The 21,420-nt window shown below is 39.8% G+C and overlaps 2 protein-coding genes and 1 pseudogene across 2 annotated transcripts; 1 reads left to right on the forward strand and 2 right to left on the reverse strand.

Moving 5' to 3' along the window:
• The first annotated feature begins 749 nt into the window (after positions 1–749).
• On the forward strand, positions 750–4,175 carry LOC132984001 (uncharacterized). The gene has a single exon (XM_061050600.1). It carries the CDS (start codon positions 1,743–1,745, stop codon positions 2,550–2,552), a length of 810 nt encoding a protein of 269 aa, XP_060906583.1. The 5' UTR covers positions 750–1,742; the 3' UTR covers positions 2,553–4,175.
• Positions 4,176–8,200: 4,025 nt separating this feature from the next.
• msh5 (mutS homolog 5) lies at positions 8,201–18,081 on the reverse strand. The gene is made up of 25 exons (XM_061049424.1): positions 18,066–18,081; positions 17,782–17,934; positions 17,612–17,692; positions 17,310–17,363; positions 17,087–17,208; positions 16,796–16,905; positions 16,448–16,483; positions 15,905–15,987; positions 15,775–15,820; positions 14,311–14,449; positions 14,107–14,169; positions 13,887–14,015; positions 13,681–13,753; positions 13,461–13,570; positions 13,251–13,331; positions 13,063–13,150; positions 12,923–12,990; positions 12,166–12,284; positions 11,798–11,924; positions 11,077–11,226; positions 10,766–10,840; positions 8,854–9,000; positions 8,569–8,706; positions 8,420–8,493; positions 8,201–8,321 (listed from the first exon to the last, which is right to left on the reverse strand). The coding sequence occupies exons 1-25, from the start codon at positions 18,079–18,081 to the stop codon at positions 8,201–8,203; spliced, it is 2,403 nt and encodes an 800-aa protein (XP_060905407.1).
• Positions 18,082–18,531: 450 nt separating this feature from the next.
• Positions 18,532–21,295, reverse strand: LOC132984003 (SPRY domain-containing SOCS box protein 4-like; annotated as a pseudogene).
• Between the last annotated feature and the right edge of the window lie 125 nt (positions 21,296–21,420).

Below are 21,420 nucleotides of genomic sequence, written 5' to 3' on the forward strand. Positions count from 1 at the left end.
CGATATTAATCTCTTAATTCTAACAATTGTTCTATATAGTTGCCATACTCAAAAGTGGCCTACATCTGGTCCAGATGTGTCCTTTATGTGGACGCAAGTGTAGTTGTAGTTACAAAAAGAAAAACATTTCATGAGAACTGTGAAGAATTTCAAACCTTTAAAAAGTGCTATAAGTTTATTTCATATATAAAGTAAAAAAAAATACGTGAAGTAGAACAACTAGATATATCAGAGTATAATGTGAAATGTTTATCTTCCTGTTCAGAACCTGGCACCAACATTACCCACAATTCAACCTGACTTCTGACAACGAAGTCAGACGTCCAGTTTGATGCAGGTAGTTTCTAAAGTAGTCTTGAGCTTTAAGCCTCTAATAGAGATGAGCTGAAGGTCTCAGGTCTCGTTCTCTCCAAATCATTGCCCTTATATCAGTTTCATTTTCAAACTTCTTTATATCTCACAGCTTTGATTGGAAGCCACGATAGCTAAAGATCGCTTAAAACGTCAAACAAATGTCTTGGACCCTATTTGAAAGTTTGCAGGAAAATAGCGAAGTGCATGTGCACAATGTAAAACACAAACATTTAATGCATTTACTTATCAATACGTTTTCTGACAAAGAGAGGCACCTTCTTCTTCGTCAGCAAATCGTTGTCTGGTCATGTCTAAGAATAACTAAACTCAGCGTGGGACTGGCCTGGACCAGCCATGGATTCCCACGACCCCTCCTCTACGCACAGACACACACACACACACACTCGCGCATCAAAACAGGCTGCAGAGGCGCACAAGGAGCGAGGAGACACGGAGGCAGGGAGCAGCTTTGCACCACTTTTAGTTGAAGTGTTTCATTTTTTCTTACTTTAAGATTCATTTCGTGCTCCGCGGCACCAGCTGTTGCGCTGCACACAGTACAGCAAGAATCAAAAGAAGCGTGTTAATCTGAGGAGGATTTAAGTGAAAGTCTGGATTTAATCGAGAATTAAAGTGTTGGAGAAGACGCGCGGAGGACTGGGATGAATAACGCAACTCGGGGATATTTATTTTGATAATGCCGAGGAGGCAGTTTCTGCTTCGGATTTACATCCAAAACAAGGCAAGTACTCAAACTGATTTGATCATGACTGCGTGTAAGTATCCTGACAGTGAACTGCAGTGGATTTCTGTAGTCAACACCAGTGCTGTCGAGAGGTATGAATTTAAATGTAACATTAAAGATGCATGCTTAAGACCACTTCGAAGACGTGATTTGATATCCGAGCTTCATTTTCGTACTGTTGAATTGTGTTGTGTTCACTTACCTCCGGGGAATTGATATCATGACTTCGATTGGAGCAATTGCTGTAGTAAGGTGACTATTCTTTATAACCATGATGACACTGTTGGGCTAGGTGAAATGATGAAGTCCTGACAGGGGTCAGTTGTATTTTATCCCTATGTGGATGAATGAGTGGCTCAATAATGGTTGAGTCCGGGTTCATTGAGGCTGCTGCAGGGCTCCGTGGAGAGCTGAAAGCTTCTGTGTGGCTCCAGAGAGACACTGGAGGAGCTGCATAAGGTTTGGCATCTCATTAACTCAGCCACATGTCTTATTAAAGCTGCTATTTCCTGTTGTGTGCAATGCAGAGTAAACGATCTCCTCTCCAACACCAGTGCTCTCCCTCTGTCTCTGCATGCTTCTTTAATTCTTTCACACTCTCCCTCTCTTTTTTTCTCATGTCTGTTCAATCTGAAGCCAAAGGATGACAGCAGCCAGTCCTGTCTGCAGCCCCGCCTCCTCCCATTCGTCCTACTCTTCACCTGCTTGCCTCCCAGCATGCCACAGACACCTGAGAAAAGGCAAAGCCCTCCAGACCAAACTTCACCTGCGCTCTGGCCCCGGCGTGTGGCTCCTGCTGGGTGTAGCCGTGGTTTTGGTCGGGATGGCAGTTGCAATAGCGGGCTACGTTTCTGCAGCACCAAAGCCAGTGGGCGGCCGAGGCAGCACCCACGTTGAGAGGATGAAACTGGCTGGTCCTGTGGTCATGGGAGTGGGCTTGTTCATTTTCATCTGTGCTGCCACACTTCTCTATGAGAACCGGGACCAGGAAGTCCTCCGGCAAGAGATACCCGACGACCTGGAGGATCTGAAGGGGGGAAACTGCTGGGAGGATTTGCAGGAACGGCCCGGCTTCGGCTGCCAGGCGCAGTGGGAGTGTGGAGATGGAGAGCAGGGGTGCTGGGCCACTCCAGCCCATGCGTGCCCTCTCTTAGAACACAACTGCGGTCCTCCTCTTCCCCCTCCTCCATTCGGCAGGAACCGAAAAAACATCAGCAGTAGAGCATCCCCACCGCCTGCTTCAGATGCAGGAGGCAGAGATAACGAACACAGGGAGGATGAGGAGGGAAGATCAACGCTGTTGGCGCGAGTTCTGCACCACCAGGAGCCTACTCCTCAACCTCCCTCCCCCTGCCTGTCCATCTCCCACTCCTCCGTCAACTCAGAGTCCTGCAACTCCAGTGAAATCAACTTTAACATACGGACAGGCTCTCCTCTGCCGACTCAACACTGAACCTCCTACTGATTTAACTCTCATAAAATATGCATGACGAGATACGTTGGTTTCACATGCAGGCATTGAACTAAAGACTGTGTGTTCGTATGATTTAGTGCCTCTGAGTGGCGCAGTGGCTCTGAGTCACATTATGTGAGCGATTTTTTTTTGTCCTACATCTTTTACCGACTCACCCACGGTTGAGAGATTGGAGCTATGCTGTTTGATGTCAACTAGACCCATCTTGTTGTCTTTGATCTCACCCCGGCCCAAAATCCCCAAGGCCACTGCCTGCTTGACCATATTAGGACGTGAGGAGAATATCTGAAAAAGTTAGTTGGGTGCCATGGCGGGAGAGGAACACACGTAGGCTACTCCCCCCTTTCTGTTTTACACAAACACATCCTCTCTCGGTGCCTACATTTCCTCACTGGCAAGGTTTGGTAAGAGGATGAGCCAGATTAGGTCTCCTTTGAGCCTTTATGTAATCTCACACATACTGTAATCTACTCTTTATCAGAGCAAATTGGGTCTCTGTATAAACAAGAGGAGCACAAAAGGACACACTGCACTCACTCCACACCTACAGCCACTCTATAAATACCAGCTGGTGCTGTGTACGCACGCAATGTGGACTAGAGGTTTTTTTTTTCTTCTTTTTGCTGTAATTCAAAAAAAAAAATTTTGGTAAAATTTTGTGTCAGCTGCTCAGTTTTCTCCCTATTCTCGAGTGTGACGAGACAAGATCTTTGAGAATTTGAATCAGATTGTGGGTAGAAAGAAAAGAGCAATGGCTAGAGGGGAAGAAGAAAAAACAGCAAAATCTGGTCGGTTATGAGTTATTCCTGACGCAGCGTAACTGAGAAAAGCGGCTCTGTGAATCGTGTAACTGAAGCCTCACTCTCCCACCATCCCGACCTTTCATCTCCTCCTGTTCATCATCTGATTCCTACGCTTTTATTCAAATACTCCATCCTCCATCATCCCAATCCTGCAGTCAGAAAAACAAAACAAAAACAAAAACAGTAAAATAATGTCAGTTCTAGTGAATCCAGGCCGAGCATGTTTGAACAGGCTGAGAGGTAACAGGGGTAGGATTTTAATTATCACCAGCATTTTCTCCTCCAGCTTCTAATTACACAGGGGATCAGTCTGAAGGCTTTTATAGGTGCTTTAGGACTGCAGAGTATTTCCTTGTTGTTTGGGCCCATGCTGGGATCCTGCCATCCAGATGACGACGAAGACTGGAGTGTACAGTAATTTGCAGCCTCACATTTTCACTCACTTAATACAGCACCCATCTTTCTCTCTCTTTCTCTCTCACACACACAGAGTCAGAAGAGGTGTGATGTGTAGGTACGGTATGCTGTTTTAGGTGCTGGATGCATCTCTCAGGAGCAGGGCTAAGTTTGGTAGATGTGTCTGAATCTTCCAACGAGGTTCAAGCAGCCTCCTTCGCACTTAAAGCTCAGAAACGCAGCTCTAACTCGACACACACTCACACACATAACTCCCTCTCACTGTGAGAAGAGCCGCTGTGTTTACACAAGGGGAGATGCTGATTGGCAGAGCTGCATCTAAACATTTGTTTAATCTCTTTGTTAGTCTGAGGATTTATAGTTAATAAAATATATTAACATTTTTTGTCTTTTTTTACCTATTAGAGATGTCAATGTGTTCAGAAGCTAAACGTATGCTGTGTTGAAACTGTTTTTCTGGTCATTTATTTTGGTCACAATGGTCAAATATGTAAAAGAAAGAAAGCTGATACATTTCTCAAAAGTTCCTGTATTTAGAAGGGATCTCAAACTCAAACTCAGTTTATTGTTGTTGTTGTTTTTTTCTGGCTTTTTTGAGCCTTTATTGTAGAGACAGGATAGTGGATAGAATCGGCAATCGGGGAAAGAGACAGTCAGGAGTTACATGCAGGACAGGAGCCACAGGTCAGAATTGAACCCTTGAAACCACTAGGCTACCGGTGCCCTAGCTCAGTTTTTGATCCAGTAAAACAAAGTAAAGCAACAAAACTCACATTTTGGAAGTTGAAACCATATTTGTAGGAATTGCTGTAATAAATATCATAATTAAACTATGCTTTTGTTACGGCTGTGGTCATGTGAGTGGGCCTTTTAACACCATCCTTAATTAACACATTTTATTCATAATGCTTGATTTAAAATCAATTTTATTAGATTAAATAAGATTAAATATATATATATATATATATATATATATATATATATATATATATATATATATGTTTTTGTCTATGACACCACAGTGACCAAAGGGAGTTTAAATATATTTAGGCATGAGTGAACAGCGCAGCAGTAACACAAAATACAAGATAGTGTTGAGTTTTCTGGTGAGCACATCAGTGTATCTGTTGTCACAAAATTCAGAGACACTCGGTTTCTTTTTAGAATATAACTGAATCTATCCCTTCCTCTGAGAGATTAAGTAGGGTGATACCTAGAAGACCGACTGGAGGCTGTAAGCTTCTTAACCCTTCGCTGACTCAGGACCCACACAACGTCTTCGTTCCAGCAGAGCGATTATCAACACTTTTTATTGCTATGACAGGTGTGAGTGTTTGAGGATCAACCAGCCTTTTTTACTAAAGATTTCACCTGTTTCAGCAGGAAAAAGGGTCCAGTTAAGACATCTTCTGTGACAAGATTTAAGCATCTGCTGTTTTCCGTTAATGTAATGTTTCTATATCTGGCATGCAGTATGTCAACAAAACAGTGGGATGAGTTTTCAGCTTGGTCTTATTTGTAACATTCACACTGTATCTTCTTTTGAAATGGCTAATAAACCAAATGACATTTTCTGACATTAAAAAGGACAACAAAATCCTTAACTTTCCATCTCTACCTTTTTTCCTTCCAAATTGTACAATCAAGGCGAGGTCAATCATTTGCAGGTATTTCCCCCAAAGACAACCCTTGTTTGATCATCTACAGCCATTCAGCAGCTGTGTTCAGTGGAGGAAAAGGAGCAGCTGATGTCCAGACTAATCCAATTTCAGCTCCTGAGTGTGTTCCTATCCACAGTCCTCATGTTGGAGTCAGTGGAAGGAGCATCCCATTCAAAATGAAAGGACTAATATTCTGTGCTTTTGCCGTTTTGATGCTCATACCTGCTCAAGGTAAGAGGACGTAGAATAAAAGACATTTTAATTGGTGGAAATTAAACAGTGCTTTCTGTTGTGTAACATTGCTGCTTCTAATCAATAGTTTGGCATTAAAATTATATTGATGTCACAAGAGCGACACATTGTATTTTGTTTCACACGTGTTATTAATTTATTAATTATAGTGATATGACGACAAATGTCATGATGATTTTTTTATTAAACTCAAATTACCTGAACATAAAGAGGGCATACTCATACTGTCCATAAAGCCCTGCATAACCTAAGACTTATTTTCATTAACATGTATCCAAAGATTTTAAATTAATCTTTAAATTACTTGACGCATGATTTATTAACAGAGAGTGAAAAATGTAATTCAAGAATGTAATAGGTGACATCTTTTCATGTCATTTTAGCTTTAAACCAGAACATTTTAATTTACCAAAAATGAAGATAAGATAAGGCATCAAATCGAATCATTTGAGAAGCTGGAACCAGAACATTTTGTTGAATAAAATTTGTCAAATAATGCTTATTGATAAAAGTGAGTTAACGGGTACAGTAGTTACGCAGTCTAACAGCTGTCTATGTGTCAAACAAATCTAAAACTATTTCAACAATTTAGGAACCCAATAATCATATGTGTATTTGTGAAGTTATGGTTCATTTCAGTACTCTTGTGCTTAGACTGCACGTGGCAGTACATATGCAAGATCCCTACACCCTAACATACTTTGTAAGTTTGCCCTCGCCTCACCACTCTTTTGTCTGATCATTCACCTGAGCTGGTACTAGCTAACAAGATGAAGGGAATAAGGATCGTTAGCCCCCCTGAGCTCAACTCATGGCCTCACGGATAAGATTAATCCGGTACCAGCAGCATCAGCTGCAGCTGTTACTGCACTGTATCTGCCCATTTGGCAAATTGATGGGCTATTCCGGACTTAAATCCCTGACAGAGACGTAATGTGCTGTAGTATTTTTAAAGACTGTGAAATATAACGGGGCAGGGATAACTCAGGGTTTTTCCCACTCCCTCACAGTATGTTTCTGCCAACTCTTTCTATTAATTCCAGTATCTGTCTGTTTAATCAAAACACTATGGAGCCTGAAGACTTGGAGCTCTCCTGACTAACACAAGTCAACCTCTCAAAGAAACAAAATCCAGACTGCTGCAGAATAAACAAAATCTTTCTGAGATGCTTAAGTGCTCAACAGAATAAGGCTCATCATTTTGGCTTGATGTCATTTGACAGTGCTTCTGACTAATGAGTCCAATGAGCTAATACATACAATACAAAAGCCCCCACCTGACTAATCCAAATCCTTTGTTCCATTAATCTGTATTCTCTGTTCTTTGCACATTTGTCTTGTAGTGTTTACTGATTTTAGTGCTGCTTTAATACTGTTTTCGTAGATTTGCCTTGAACAATGAGCTCTGTATACTGGCTAGAATTTTCCATTTTGTTGCGAGACAGTGTGTTGTTCGGCTATTTGTTCTGTCAAAATTCATTCAGGTAACACTTGATTGAATCAAATTGTTTCTGTGGCATTTCTTGGGTTCAGGTGACAAGGAGGAGCCCTTAAAGCAGCTCTTGGATTCAGTAGGATTGGAGCATGAGGTTCTGAAATGTTTCCGTTGTGACCTGGGCTTCTGGGATGCCTGCTATACCACAGAAACAAACTGCAGCAACAAGGAGCTCTGCTACACAGGCCGAGGGAAGGCAGGTGTGTTGAAAAGGCTGTTCATTTAGCCAGTGTACAATCATTAATTGATCCCGTACCATTTTAGGGGGGGAAATTATGTTAATATTTCACTACATTTCTACACTTATCTCCCCAGCTAACTCTCTGGATGTAAAGACATTGGGTTGTGCAAAAGTGGAGGAGTGTGGCGTGAAGACGACGGTGAAACTCTTCCGTAAAAAGACATTCTTTGTCATGACCAAACACTGCTGCAACACTCCCTTCTGCAACTCTGCGCACAAACTCCCTATCAGCACACTTTTGTATCTCACCATGGCTCTACTAACCACATGGCACCTCTCTGAATCCTCAATGGGTTCATAATGAACATGCTGCATTTATATCTATGTTGTCAAAAAGAAATGAAAAGGACTCTGTGAAGTGAAGCTGAAAGGTCTTTGAACATATGGTGAAGACAAATCACCAGCTTACAGTATTTTTTTTACAGTCCAGTACACTACTTAATTAGAAAACCCTACTAAGATGATTAGAGCATAACCATGCATGTTTCTAGAGCCTTTAATCCAACCAATCTGTTTGTTTTCTAATAAAACAATTTTAACTAAAAACAACACAAGAAAAATTAACAGCCTTCCCAACATATGCAGTATAATATGTATTGAAATGATATGTAATATAATTCTCCTGATGCGTTTAAATACAAATACTCTGTCCATAGGTTGAACATCAGTTAAAGTGAACTCTTTCCAAAACAGCTGAATTCAGATAGTGAAAGAGCAAACTGACCACAGAGTTATAGAAATGAGACAGCAGATAGACTTTAGCTGCGGTTTAGCAGCTCCCCAGCAGAGGGCAGGAGCTCCTCTTTCATGAAGTGCTGAAGGTCCAAGTCTTTGTCCTCCAGGTCCAAGCACAGGAACTTCTCCACCACAGACCTGCACCTGTCAGTCACACATACAAATCATATCTTTCTGAATGACAACTCTGCCCTCTATGCTGTTTTTTATTGCTAATATTCTGAAGTTTGAGTGCGACAAACCTGTTCGCCTGCTCATCTGATGATGCTTTGTCAATGCGTTTGACAGGACGTCCTGTCCTGTACAGTTCAGACACCTGACCAAACACACACACACAAAGTTTGTCTATGTGAGTATCTTTCTGTGAATGTGAATCTAATTGTGTGTTTACCTCCACTCCTCTCTGTACAAGGCTGGTTGGTAGGCCTGCCAGAGTGGCGATGTTTGCAGCATAGCTGGACTGACAGATCCCTTCCTTCAGTTGGTACAAAAACACCAACTCATCACCGTCCACAGCTGTCTCTAGAGTCTAGACAAACAGACACACACACACACACACACTCGATGTTCAAATAATATTATCCTGCAGCATGTCAGTTTTCAATCAGGAACTTCACTGAACATTCACAAAGTTCTTCAGGCTATGTGTAATCACTGAATAAGTTTCTCTCAGTACCAGAAGAGACAGCAGGCCAGAGGAGGGTAGGAGGCCCAGCTGCAGTAAACTGTGAAAGTTAGTGGCCAACAGCACGTGAGGAACATCCACGGGAGCTTTTCTCAACCAATAAGAGACCGATGCAGCCAGCAGGGACAGTCCATCCACCTGCAAAGGCAGCATTTTATGATTGGCTGTGTTCTGTGCAGAGATGAAGCTACTATTGGTGAAGTTATTTTTTAATCTATTTATTTGACAATTTACTTCAAACTAAATAACTAAATGGTTAAACATCTATGTAAATACATTGTGTTTAGTCTATTTAATGCCATTAGCTATTATAAGAATAAGCTTTTAACAAAAACCCATGATTGCACCAGACTGAGTTGGTGCCACCAATAAACCCATTAGCACAACATTCCTACCTACTGGTCTGTAGATCAAAAGGTCCATCAACCAGATGGTCCCCTTTCTTAACTAAATGCTAACTTAATTAAGACTCTGGCCAATGTAACAGAACTTTACCTGCTCTTTGTCAGTATTTGTTGAAAATATTTTTAAAACTATAAAAGACGAGAGTGATACAGATTTTATTATTTTCCTTAAAAACTAAAAGTTATTAACCTCTTTAAACTGTGTTGGTCTACACCAACTGACTGGCCTTCTAAATGCTACGCTACACTCATCAGCTACTGTACAATGGTATCTTTAATTTACCCTGATGATGTTATTTCAGTAAGTGTTATATGTGCAGGGACTGTGCTTTATAACTGTAAATAATCGTAAGTAACCTCTGACACTAATTGTTGACCTGACAATGTTAAACTTGAGGTACGACCTATGAAACATGTTTTGACCAGAGTTCACAGAGCTTGCTGAGAAGCTGTATATAAGACTGATACTGATCATTGTATCACAGAAATCTGCAGATTGACTCGGCTTTGTTGTTTGTAATAAAGTCTTTTCAGAACAAACATTCTGTGTATTAGTCTTATTTGCTTCTCTATGTGGCCTTTTAAACCCTTCACTCTAGTTGCTCACCGATTTAGCTTGCTGTTTGGTTTACATTTCACTTTTTAGCTGAAAAATAGACGTCTGCTCAGGCTAAAAACAAAGCTGATGAAGTGATGAGAATAAACTTCAACTGTAGAGTTTCTGGCCAGGCAGAGAAACAATGAGCTGAAAACTTGCTCAATTTCAAGTTCCGAATAGAACTGTGGAGCATAATAATAAATCTCTGTTGGTTTCTCGATATGAGCAACTGGATTCGTATTGTCATATGATATGCTATTGTAATAATATATCTATTATATCAATTTTTCCTTCTTCTAATGGAGCCTGCACTTGACATTTTTTAAAATGTTTTTCTACTAGCCTCTCCCTCCAACACCTCTATTTCTTCCTTAGAACTTTCGACCCTCTCTGTCTCTCTCTAGAGTAATGTGGCAGACAGTGATGGAGGACAGCACAGTGAACTCTGTATGTATTGTTTTATGTTTTTGTCAAAGCGTCTTTGAGTTTTCAGAAAAGAGCTATATAAAACCAATGTATTATTATTATTATTATTATTATTATTATTGTTATGTTTCCAAGAAATAGTCAGGAAATATGGGTCAGTTTTCAAATTAAATATAAAACATTAGGAAAGTTATAACAGTCTTTGTCTGTAGTTCCAACATTACATTATTACTTCCCTGGTGCACCTTAGCACATCTACTGTTTATCTGCAAGTCTTAACAGCTGCTGCTATTTTGCTGCTTATAGGTCACACATGCTGGGCTGAACTTAAGGTCTGTTTCTGCAGCTCCAAATGGCAGAATATTATTGTTTGGAACTGTTTCCAGGATGTTTGAGTTTGATGACACACTGTGTCCCTGTTATGTGTGTACATATGTATCTTATTCACAAAGGGCATAAGCAGGTTTCTTCTTACTGTGTTAGTTCCTTTTCCAAATTCATCGATGAGAACTAATGAGTTGCCGGTGCTGCTGTTCAGAGCCTGGGCCATCTGGAGAATAAAGACACAAACTGTTATACTACACTCTGCTGTTATATTGTGTGTTTGTTTGTTTGTATGTCATGGTTGTAGGCAGAAGTTGTTGTATAAAATGTCTTGACAGGAGGAGAGTGGGAGTGGAGCTGGAGGCCAGTAATGTTGGAAGTTCATATCTTTTATTTCCACACCCACCCACACACATACATACACTTAGCTTGTGTGAAATAAAGTGTGAGTGACTGAGGTACCTGGTTGAGGTCTATCATGAAGGTGCTGAGGCCCACAGACACGGACTCTCTGCTCTGCATGCGGGTAAAGATCCCATCCACAAGACCGATCTCTGACTCCTTTGCAGGAATGTCTGAGCCAATCAGAGCCATGAACACAATTAGACCCACCTGTCAAAGACAAATAGGAGAGAAGAGTCAAATAAATAATTCTCCATGGTAACATGGAGGTCAAAGCTCATCTAAAGTGTTACATGCAGACTTTGTTAGTACGATGCTTTATGGCACATTTACTTAGAGTCTTGTTTTGTGGTTTCTCATTAAGTTGTAAAATCTGGATTGTTGTAATAAATAATACCGTAAAATCCATTGAAATTGGTAAATATAAATCTTGGACATCCTGAATGAGGTGCAACTACCAATATTTCCTCCCTGTCAGGGAAATGTAACTGTTGCTGTAGAAGAAACACGCCGAAGTCGCATCACTTTCTTTGATGCTGATCTTTATATTGTCTCCCACTTGAGAAGCTTTCCTGTAAATTTACTACTTTAAGCTTATTGAAAAAGAATGCTTGCTTTAACAGTTAACGACAAAAAAAACACGTAAAACCTTCCAGAGACATCAATGAAAGGCCAATTTGAGTTAAACCGGCAGCTGTCTTAGTGCATGCAAGGTCATAAACAAATATGTACTTACAAGTACCGGTAACTTTTTAACCAGAGTTTTTCCCACCAGTCGTACCTGTTTGAGGTAGATGCTCTTGCCAGATGAGTTTGGGCCAGTGATGATTTTGACTCTGCCCTCTGAATCAGAGCTCAGAAAGGAGTTGGCCACAAACACAGGGGAGCACAGCTCTAAAAGAGGGTGTCTAGAAATGTGTAAAATATTTATTATTGTATTTATTTAAAAAATAGGGACAGTGCACATTAATGAACATAAAGAAGTATGCCAGATGTAGCCATATGCAAATTTCCATCTGTACAGTCCTGTATCAATCATGTACTGAATTTCTAGAATAAATAACACTTGTATTTTATAAGTATGTATAATCTGTCTGTCAACAGTAATGAATGAAGCTAATGTTATGTTACAGGGGGTTAACTGCCTACCTGCCCTGTATGATTGAGATCTTTCTGTGGCTGGAGAGTTTAGGTGAAGAGTAGCCGTACTCTTGAGAGGCACTGCTCAGAGCCATCAGACAGTCCAGCTCAGCAGTCAGACCCAGAACCTACACATCACACAAATTAACCACACTAACTGTCCTAAACAGCTCAACAGGGTTTATGCAAGACAAAGTCTGTGTACTTAGCCATATTAAATGAAAAATACAAGTGAAAAAAAAAACAGTGTGTGAATTTGTTTTGATGTTTTGAGTCTCAATGTTTTTGAAATCATTTTGTCTACAGTGAAAGAGTGTAATTCTCAAAGGAGATTTTCGGAGTCTCACTCTAATAAACCTACGTTATTGAAACACTGAACGTCAATTTCAATAAAGCTCATTGTTTGTTTTATGTTCATTTGATTGCAATGTTGAAATCTACTTAATACTTTGAACATTTTACAGCTAAAGTATTATCAAAGCAATAATTCATCTTCTGACTTTAATGATCATTCTGCTCATAAAGACATCCATAACATTTGCATTTACAGCTTGTAATAGCAGCACACCCATCTGTCAAGAGACTCATATCACTGCGCTTGAACAGACCGGTTACATAATTAAATTGTACAGCCAAATGAAGTACTAATAGTCAAACACAATCTCCAACTACACATTTTTGCAGAATAACTTCCATGCCAACAGTCATTTTATTAAAATGGGAGGTGTGTTATAAACCATAGGACCTGGAGGTGATGCATGCAAACCTTGTAGAGGGAAGCGCTTCTCTCGAGGATTGTGCTCTGCAACTGGGTCATCACTGCTGTCTCCATGTCTGAGAAACAGGAAGTATCTTTGTAGATTTACAACGATGACTTTTTTTTATTCCAATGATGAGGTAAATTACCTCTGATGTCACAGTGTAAGTCTCCTAGGAGGTCGTCCAGCTCCTTGGTTCGCTGGCTGCGGTAATGCAGACGATCCTCTGAAAGAAACTATCCCACATGCAGAATAGACAAAAAGAAAAAGCCAGACTAGAATGAGAATATTCCATTTAGAAAAACACAAATAGACAAAAAAATAAAATGAACAAACCATAAAATCAAGCCCTTCTATCTCAAAATCCTCTTTCTCTACCATGCTGGACAGGCGAGGGACAGAGAGCAGGAACCCAATCTGTAAGGTGAAGTTAACATTATGTTCTGAAATATGTGTTTATAGAGCTCAAGCAATGTAAGTAAATGAAAATGTAGTAGTTGTGCAGATATATATTAGCTGGTAGCTGTGTAGACATAAAGCTAAGACCAGTGGGATGTAGATAACGCAGCAGGAGGGGATACGAGAATCCAGGTGTTCCAGCTCTCTTCTGGCTACATCTGTTAGGAAGTCGGACAAACCCATCATCCTCCTCTTCTCTGAGAGAGGGAGAAAATGTGCATAAGACTTTGACCTAACCAGTAACCACCATATAGCCATAAACACTTGGTTACTTTTTTTAACACTTATTCAGTATGGAGGCACTTACTATCATCAATTGCAGAGTCCACGTTTGGTTTGATGGTGAAGCGGTTTTCAGCTATGCTGCTCTCAAAATCCACCTACATGTTGTAAGTTACAGGTGGAGTCAAAGTTATTACACTCAACAGTCTACTAAATAGTTGTGAACTCTTGAGCATAGCAACAAAAGCCAGGATTTCTCTGTTTTACGCTATGTATTAAAGTATGTCTTACAACTCTGCTGATGAGTGAGGCAATATACTGGAGGTCATCAGAGAAACCTTCGCTTATATCACGGAAGAGCTGAATGGACTGAGGCAGGCGCCGCACTGTGTCCCTGACACACACCACACTGTACACTGTCTAACAAGCACACACAAGCACAACATGTTGTACTCTTTTCACAAAATCTGTCGGGCAATTAAAGTGTGTTTGATTATACTTTTACTCAGACCTTGTAGAGACTCTGCCAGTCTGTGACTTTGGTGTGAGAGAGAGACATTTTGCGCAGAAGAGTCTTAAACACACAAACACACCAAGAGACAAACAAGCTTTAGGCAAAGGCAAAGTTTCCATGTTCAGGTGGTAACACATCAGGAAAAAGGATAAATAGCAACAGATGTGGAGAATAAAGCCGGTCATTGGTCAGAGATGTTACTGGTATGTTGCTGATGTTGCGCAGTGAGGACTGCAGAGTGCTCAGGGCATCGGAGTTTCGAGGTGACGTGAAGAAGCGTATTACTTCCTGTCGCCTGTGTAACACAGCAAGGTCCTGTGTTGGCCGCAGAAACCACTCACTGACAAAGAGAGAACATCACTCACAGTAATTAGAACTTATCTTTAATAAAAAGAACAAACTTGTAAATTCGTATGTCTGCCATTAATTACGTAGACCAGAGTTAACCATGTGTGTAATAGAAAAGTGACAGAATGACAATATTGTACAATCACTTAAATAACCACAGCATGGAATTAAAATTCACATTATTACATTTGTCACCATACCAAAACCAGATGATAAAATTAATTTTAAAAGCTCAGATATTAGCCTTGTTGCCTTATAAACAAGCAGCAGTATACAAACCTTGAAATTCCAGCGCCAAACAGAAATATTCTACCTGAACTGCAATAAAGAAGTCTTATATTGTGTATGTAAGTATATGAAATAACTTTATTTCATTTATTTTTATGTTTTTAATTGTACATACTTTATTAATCCCGGAGGCAAATTCTGGTTTACACTCTGTTATTGAGAGGCATGCTTCTTACACCTACAGGCCTGAACTACACACATGCACAATACTCGGGAAGTGCCCTGGCACCTCTCCAGCTACCAGACAAACTTCCATATTTTGGGTAGCACCGGGACTTGAACCGGAGACCCTGCAGTTCCCAACCCAAGTCCCTACAGACCGAGCTACTGTCCACTCATTTTATTGTTAAATTTAGTATCATTGCCTCTTAACAAGACTTTTAACTTAAGTCTTACATGACTTATATCTAACTTCCCCTCTTGATTAAAGAAATACAACGATAAATTGTCTTATCTATTTTTAGAAGTCATAACATTAGTACTGTTTTAGTATTAGTATTGATGGTTCTGAAGCAATGTAATGTAATACCTTATGCACAGGTCTAATTTTTCCAATGTTCCTTAAAATGTTTATAGGTTCCACTTAAATTGCACATATATATATTTTTATTCCTGAACGGGGTTATGTAAATTTTTCTTTGCATTAGTCTATTTTTAATTGCACAGGTTTAATTTTATTTCATGTAGGGGCTTACTTAAATCTTTGTTTCGGGTTAATATATATGTATGGGAGGGGGGACAGCGGTTGTTTGTTTATTTGTAACAAATGTTTCATGTCGTGCATGTCTTCTGTAAACTGCTACTGAATCCCTCGGGATTAATAAAGTATCTATCTATTCATCTATCTATCTATCTATCTATCTATCTATCTACGTATAATGGAGTTATCTGACATTAGTTAGTAAGTTGGACGTTATTTACCATCCTAAGTACAGAGTCTAAAGTTCTCTGTTGATGAAATAAAGACATCTTTATTGTTTGTTTGATATTTTATTGTGTGATTGGACTACAGAAAGATCTGTTTCTCACCGTAGTAGTTTGGAACCAAACTTGCACCTGCAGCGGTTAAGTATGCCTGAAAAACACAATTTGAACAAACAGTTTATATTACACACAAACAAATACAAAGGCGTGAATAGGTATCTTTAAGCCAGTGTACCATAAAGACTGAGTCCTTCTTTTTCACCCGAATGCAGCTTGTAGACTGATGGGTGAAGTTCTGACTTAAAGATCTGCAGTACACTGGAAAAAACACAGCACACTGTGATCTCTCCATCTCTTTCTATATATATTGTTGCCTGCCTTAACCCATTATAAATCTGATTAAAATAACAAGTCTTTCAAAACTAAATATATTTATTTGAATGAAAGACAATGTTTATCACAAAACATGCAAAAGCACAATAATAATAAAAGGAAAAAAAGAGAAAGAAAGAAAAAAATCAAATTCAAATATCAAGTTAAAATGAGTAAAAAAATTGCTGCAGGAGAGAACAAGAGAAAGTTCTACAAAAGCAAGTTTGTGAAAATGTCCTTGATGTTCAATTAAAATAAAAATGTAATTCAAAATAAAGGGTACAGTAAAGAATTAACTTGTTAAAAAGAACAAGAGATAAGTGATTTGGTAGAGCAGTGTAAGCTTTTAGGATCATAAAAGGGACACAGATCAATTATGTGATAGAGACTGTGATGAAATTCTTACCTGTAGGTGTCTCTGTCAATACAAACAACACCTTTACTATATTGGGAAGAATCAATGAACATTTTAGAGAAGCAACCTTTTCATGCATGAAAACTACTGCATCACACACAATAGTGTTTTTTAACTATTAGACAAAGAATTGAGAAGTACAGAAATAAAGGGGTATCAAATTGCATAACTGTAGATGTACGTGTACAGAACGGTAGTTTAACTCTTTAAGACTTTAAATCTAAAGACAGAGCAGTAAAAGGTACTATTCATTGACAAAGTCATTGTGGAAAATGTGTTACCACAGTCCTATCTGTGTTCGTTTGTGTGTGTGCAAAACTAAATAAATGTGTGTCCTACAGTGTGTAGGCGCGAAACTGTAGGATTGGAACTCCAACACTGCTGTCTTCCAGCTCCACTCCTACTCTCCTCCTGTCCAGACATTTGAGCAGAGCACCCACTGCCCTCAGCTACACAACGGATAAACACACACACACACACACACACACACACACACACACACACACACACACACACACACACACACACACACACACACACACAAATACAGGGAAATGAATGACAGCTCCTGATAAGTTTCTGCATAATGATGGTCTGATGGACAGGATGATATGGTGACAGCTGGCTCACCATCAGGGGCGAGTCAAAGGAGATGCAGGAGGAGAGGTAGGACAATTTGTCCCTCTCTGTAATGGAGGCAGGAAGGAAAGGCAGATGGGCAGACAGTAGCCTTTGCTTACCGACCTCCAGACCTACACGATTCAAAATGGACCCAAGATGAATCTGTTAATTGAAAAAATCCAGCGTGAAAGTAACAACCATGTTCGATTAAAATTGTTGAATGTATAATTACCAAAGTCAACAAACGGATAAATTACCACCTCAGGTTTGTAGTCTGGGTTTGCACCTTAAGTACAAATGGGGAGGGTTGAAAAAAAAGTTGAACACAGGATAGAATTGTCTACTATAATGTGCAAAGTGAAAGCCTGATATGGCATTGTATAATATACAATCACTCATCTACCTTATCACACTAAAAGCCAGCTGCTTGCCTTAGATTCCTCATGTCTTATATTATATCAAAAGAAACATGTCTGTCACATTATAGCGTTTCCCATTCCTAAATGAAGATAACTTTTTTCTTCAAGAACTCACCAAGTTTTTGCAGGAAGCGTGTCATGCAGTGCTCCTGCTTTGCACTGGTGATAATAACATTGGGACTAAGCTCCTGGATGACTTAACAAAAAGAACAAAAGGAAGTGGTACAAACAGTAAAGCAAAGCTATCTATCTAAATGAATATCTACCTTTTCTACAGACAATTACCTCTGGCCAGCAGGTGGAGCTCATAGTTGTCAGGAGTGTCTTTCATGTAGTGTAAAGAGGAGTCATTACTATCATAGAAGCACAGGGCCACTTGTCCATGCTGAGCAAAAACACTCAGTAAAACCTGTTGACAATTATGAACCGGAGTTACATCTTACTGTCTGAACTGATAACTATTCTGCTGGAAAGTGAGCTTACCAGAGGTGAGTCTTCCTCCTCTTCTGTTTCTACATTTAGGTGTTGTGTACCAAAAACTAACCCTGCCTCTACTCTTCCTCTCAAACTTTCCAGTGCTGCCATCACCAGTAAAATCTTGGTAGAAACAGTGAAAAACTACTGAGTTACTACTCTACATCTCTTATTTATAACATATTAAAAGCGAATTGTTAAATAACGCTTATAGAACCAAGTAGCGACCTAAATTGTAAACTATCTATAAATGTTAACTAACGGAGTGTAATGGATAATTTCACAGTTAGCAGGCAAGCTACTAGTGTTTAGCTACCTCGAGGCTCGACTGACTCAACAAACTATTATGTTGTACAAGAAAGCACATTGTTATAATTTTCATTTAGTTTGCTAAAACATACTTACAGAAGTTGTGAGGACTTAAGCTAATGAAAATATTTTCTTACAGGCGGTTACCCCGGGAACCCCACTACTGCGCGCGCGCTCTTTCCTTCTCCATTTTTTACTCCGTTGTCATAGCAACAGCCTTCAAATTGTCCCGCTTAGCCGTCTGTATGTAGAACAAGTCAAACAAAATGTAGTTTATGTATTTATAAGTGAAAGTATGAAATAAGCACTTAACATAGAATCAGCCTATAGCCTACTTCTTGTGTTTACTCTTTACTTTCTGTTACATTTTATTGAGTATTGTTTCGGACTTGACAGGGCCACAGTCTGTAAGCCATCAGTGCACAGATGGGGGCTGGATCGTAATATTTACAGTCTATGGGCTGGATCTTATGATTCCTGAATTACAACAAATACCAACACTCCTCTTTACTGACTGATTTATTTGTTCAATAAAGAAAGACTCCATGCCACCTAACAACACAAAAGAAATGCCCCTTTTCTCTTTTCTCCTGAGCTTTGTGAGATGATGAAACATGAGATAAAAGCAATAATGAATGTCCAATATAAATCCAAGACTTTTATATTTTACAAAGAGGAAGAAACAGTCAATATATAAAAAAAAATTGCCTTATTCTGACAGTACCACCCCAAATCCCCCCCCCCCCCATTACTTGCACAGCTCACTTTGACACATACAGTCGGCAGACTAGTTTCTAAATATTATCAGCCAACTTGCCAATATATATATCAATAAGTCAATAAGTCACATCGCAATAAATAAGATGGATAACAAAAACACTGCATTTTACATAATAATTCATATAACAGAAAATATGTTGCAGGTTCTTGGTAGGCTGTGTGATCATTAACTAAACGTTCCTATTTTTGTGTGTGTGCAAGCACAAACTAATGACTTGAAATCAAGTAGTGCTGGAGACGAGGCGGTAGTTGCAGCTTTGCTGTTTGATTCTGTCTCTCTTTCCCTAAAGACTGACGAATGGACAGTCCACATAGAGCCATGAGAGCAGGAGGATCACCTGTATGGAGAGACAGAAAATATCTGTTAGTGTGTCTTTCCTTTTAGCCTAAAGCAGATCTAATTAAAGAAGATCTGTGTTAATCAGATACTTACGTGTGGCACCGTTCAGGTATTGTAGTCGTATGATGGCTCCTCTTCTAACACTGTTTACTGCTGGGAACATCTCCCCTCCTCGAGGGAGATCTGTAAAAGCAACACCAAGGAAGCTGCCGTCTACAATGAATCCCAGAGTCCCTGCATCTGCATCCAAGACAAGCAGGATGCACTCAGGGATGTGAAGAGGTGTCTCTGCTGCCTTTAATAGTCTTAAATTGGAAGAAAGTGGGATAAAAATCCTCTGCAGCTTCAGGGGGACCCCCTTTCCTCTTTCCTGGGTAATGTCCAAAGCTCTGACCAGCATGCCAGAGCTGATTGGTTTTGAGTTCCCAGCCCTAGGACTGTGAGTCTCCACCAATCAGCACGTTATACCCTGAGGCCTGCAGAGGACATTTCTGCGTGGTAATGCCAATGACAGCATGAGGCTGGGGCTCCACTGCACCTCCCATACATGAAGCCCACTCTTCACCCCCATCTCTGCCCTTATCCCATCACTGCTCAGCTCAATAGGTGAGCGCGTAACTTCCTGTTTGCAGTCAGACATAAGGAAATGGGGAGAGCGGTGCACTGAGCTCCGGTGTGAGCGAGTGTCTCCGTGAGGGACGGGAGAGGAGTTCAGAGTGACAGCAAGGCGAGAGGAGGTCGGTACAGCCAGATGAGGAAAATCTGATGAAGAGAAGGGAAGGCTGTCGTCTGCCCTGCCGTACAGCCAATGTGACACTAAGGCCCCCATTTGTACAAACAGCCGATACAGCTGAACACACAGGCAGGATTGCTGCAAAGTTATGGCAGAGAGAGACTGATGAGAAGCCAGACAACAAATCACAAGCTTGTAAACCAAAATATATATATGATCTGGCTTTGTAAATATATTTAAATTGTCTGCACATTATCCCTTCAATTTGGATGAATTGAGACAAGGCATTATAACAAGGGTTTTCTCATAGTCACATATAAGTTTGACCTTTGAAATGCAAATGAAGATTGCCACCACAAATTATTGTATTTGGTATATTAAAAGGAGGGTACAGTATGATGTGGTAAGACAAACATGACCAGGTGGTGTAGAGATAGGTAGTGTAAAAGAAGAAGAGTAGCATAAAACAAAGACGAATAAGTGATTTCAGAGTAAGGTACAGTAGCTACAGACGAGAGAAACAACAAAAAGGAGTGAAATAAAATTAAAGAGATGAGAAATATAAGAACAGAATAGAATATTTATTCGTTAGAGCAGAATAAAATAGTGTGAAGTACGTGGTAAAAGCACAATTATGCAAGGCCAGGACTAGAAGAGGTATTTTGACATTTAGGCTAGTACAAGTAGCAATACCATTGTGTGAAAATACACCACTTATTTCCAAAAAGGTAAATCAGCTCAGTTGAGTCACTATAACCTACTTAAAGTACATGGTCAAAATACAATCAATGGTGCATTTACAGTAAATCCAAAGACGTAACTTTGCAGCTTAATGAAATGATTGGAAGCAAACTGTTTATTCAATAATGTTGATAAATACTTCTACACCAATCTGTAGGCGAGTTAACTTTATTTGCTAGGTGTACACCCAACAGTAGCTGTCTTAAAGGCTAAATACTAAGGTGTACACTTTTCTTCCTCTGAAGCTTTAGTGTTCAGTAACTTGGAGTAGGCTGTGTAGGTTTCGTCTGGAAACACCAAAATAAACAAAACAACTTCCCACTATTAAGAAAGATTAATAACAATGGTGAGTTATTATATAAGCAAAGAATGAAAAAAGGGCCAGTCTCCACTTAGGCCTACTGGTATTTTCAGCAATCTGAACTTCACAAATAAATCTTTAAATCGTACCTGCTGTTTTGATGACCCTGTGGTGTCCGTTTCCAGTCATTCTCAGTTCGTGTGAGTTTTTTTTAACCCTCTCTTGTGATGCATTCAGTGCGTGTTC

The sequence above is a fragment of the Labrus mixtus genome, chromosome 11, assembly GCF_963584025.1.
Source record: "Labrus mixtus chromosome 11, fLabMix1.1, whole genome shotgun sequence".
Classification (NCBI taxonomy): Eukaryota; Metazoa; Chordata; class Actinopteri; order Labriformes; family Labridae; genus Labrus; species Labrus mixtus.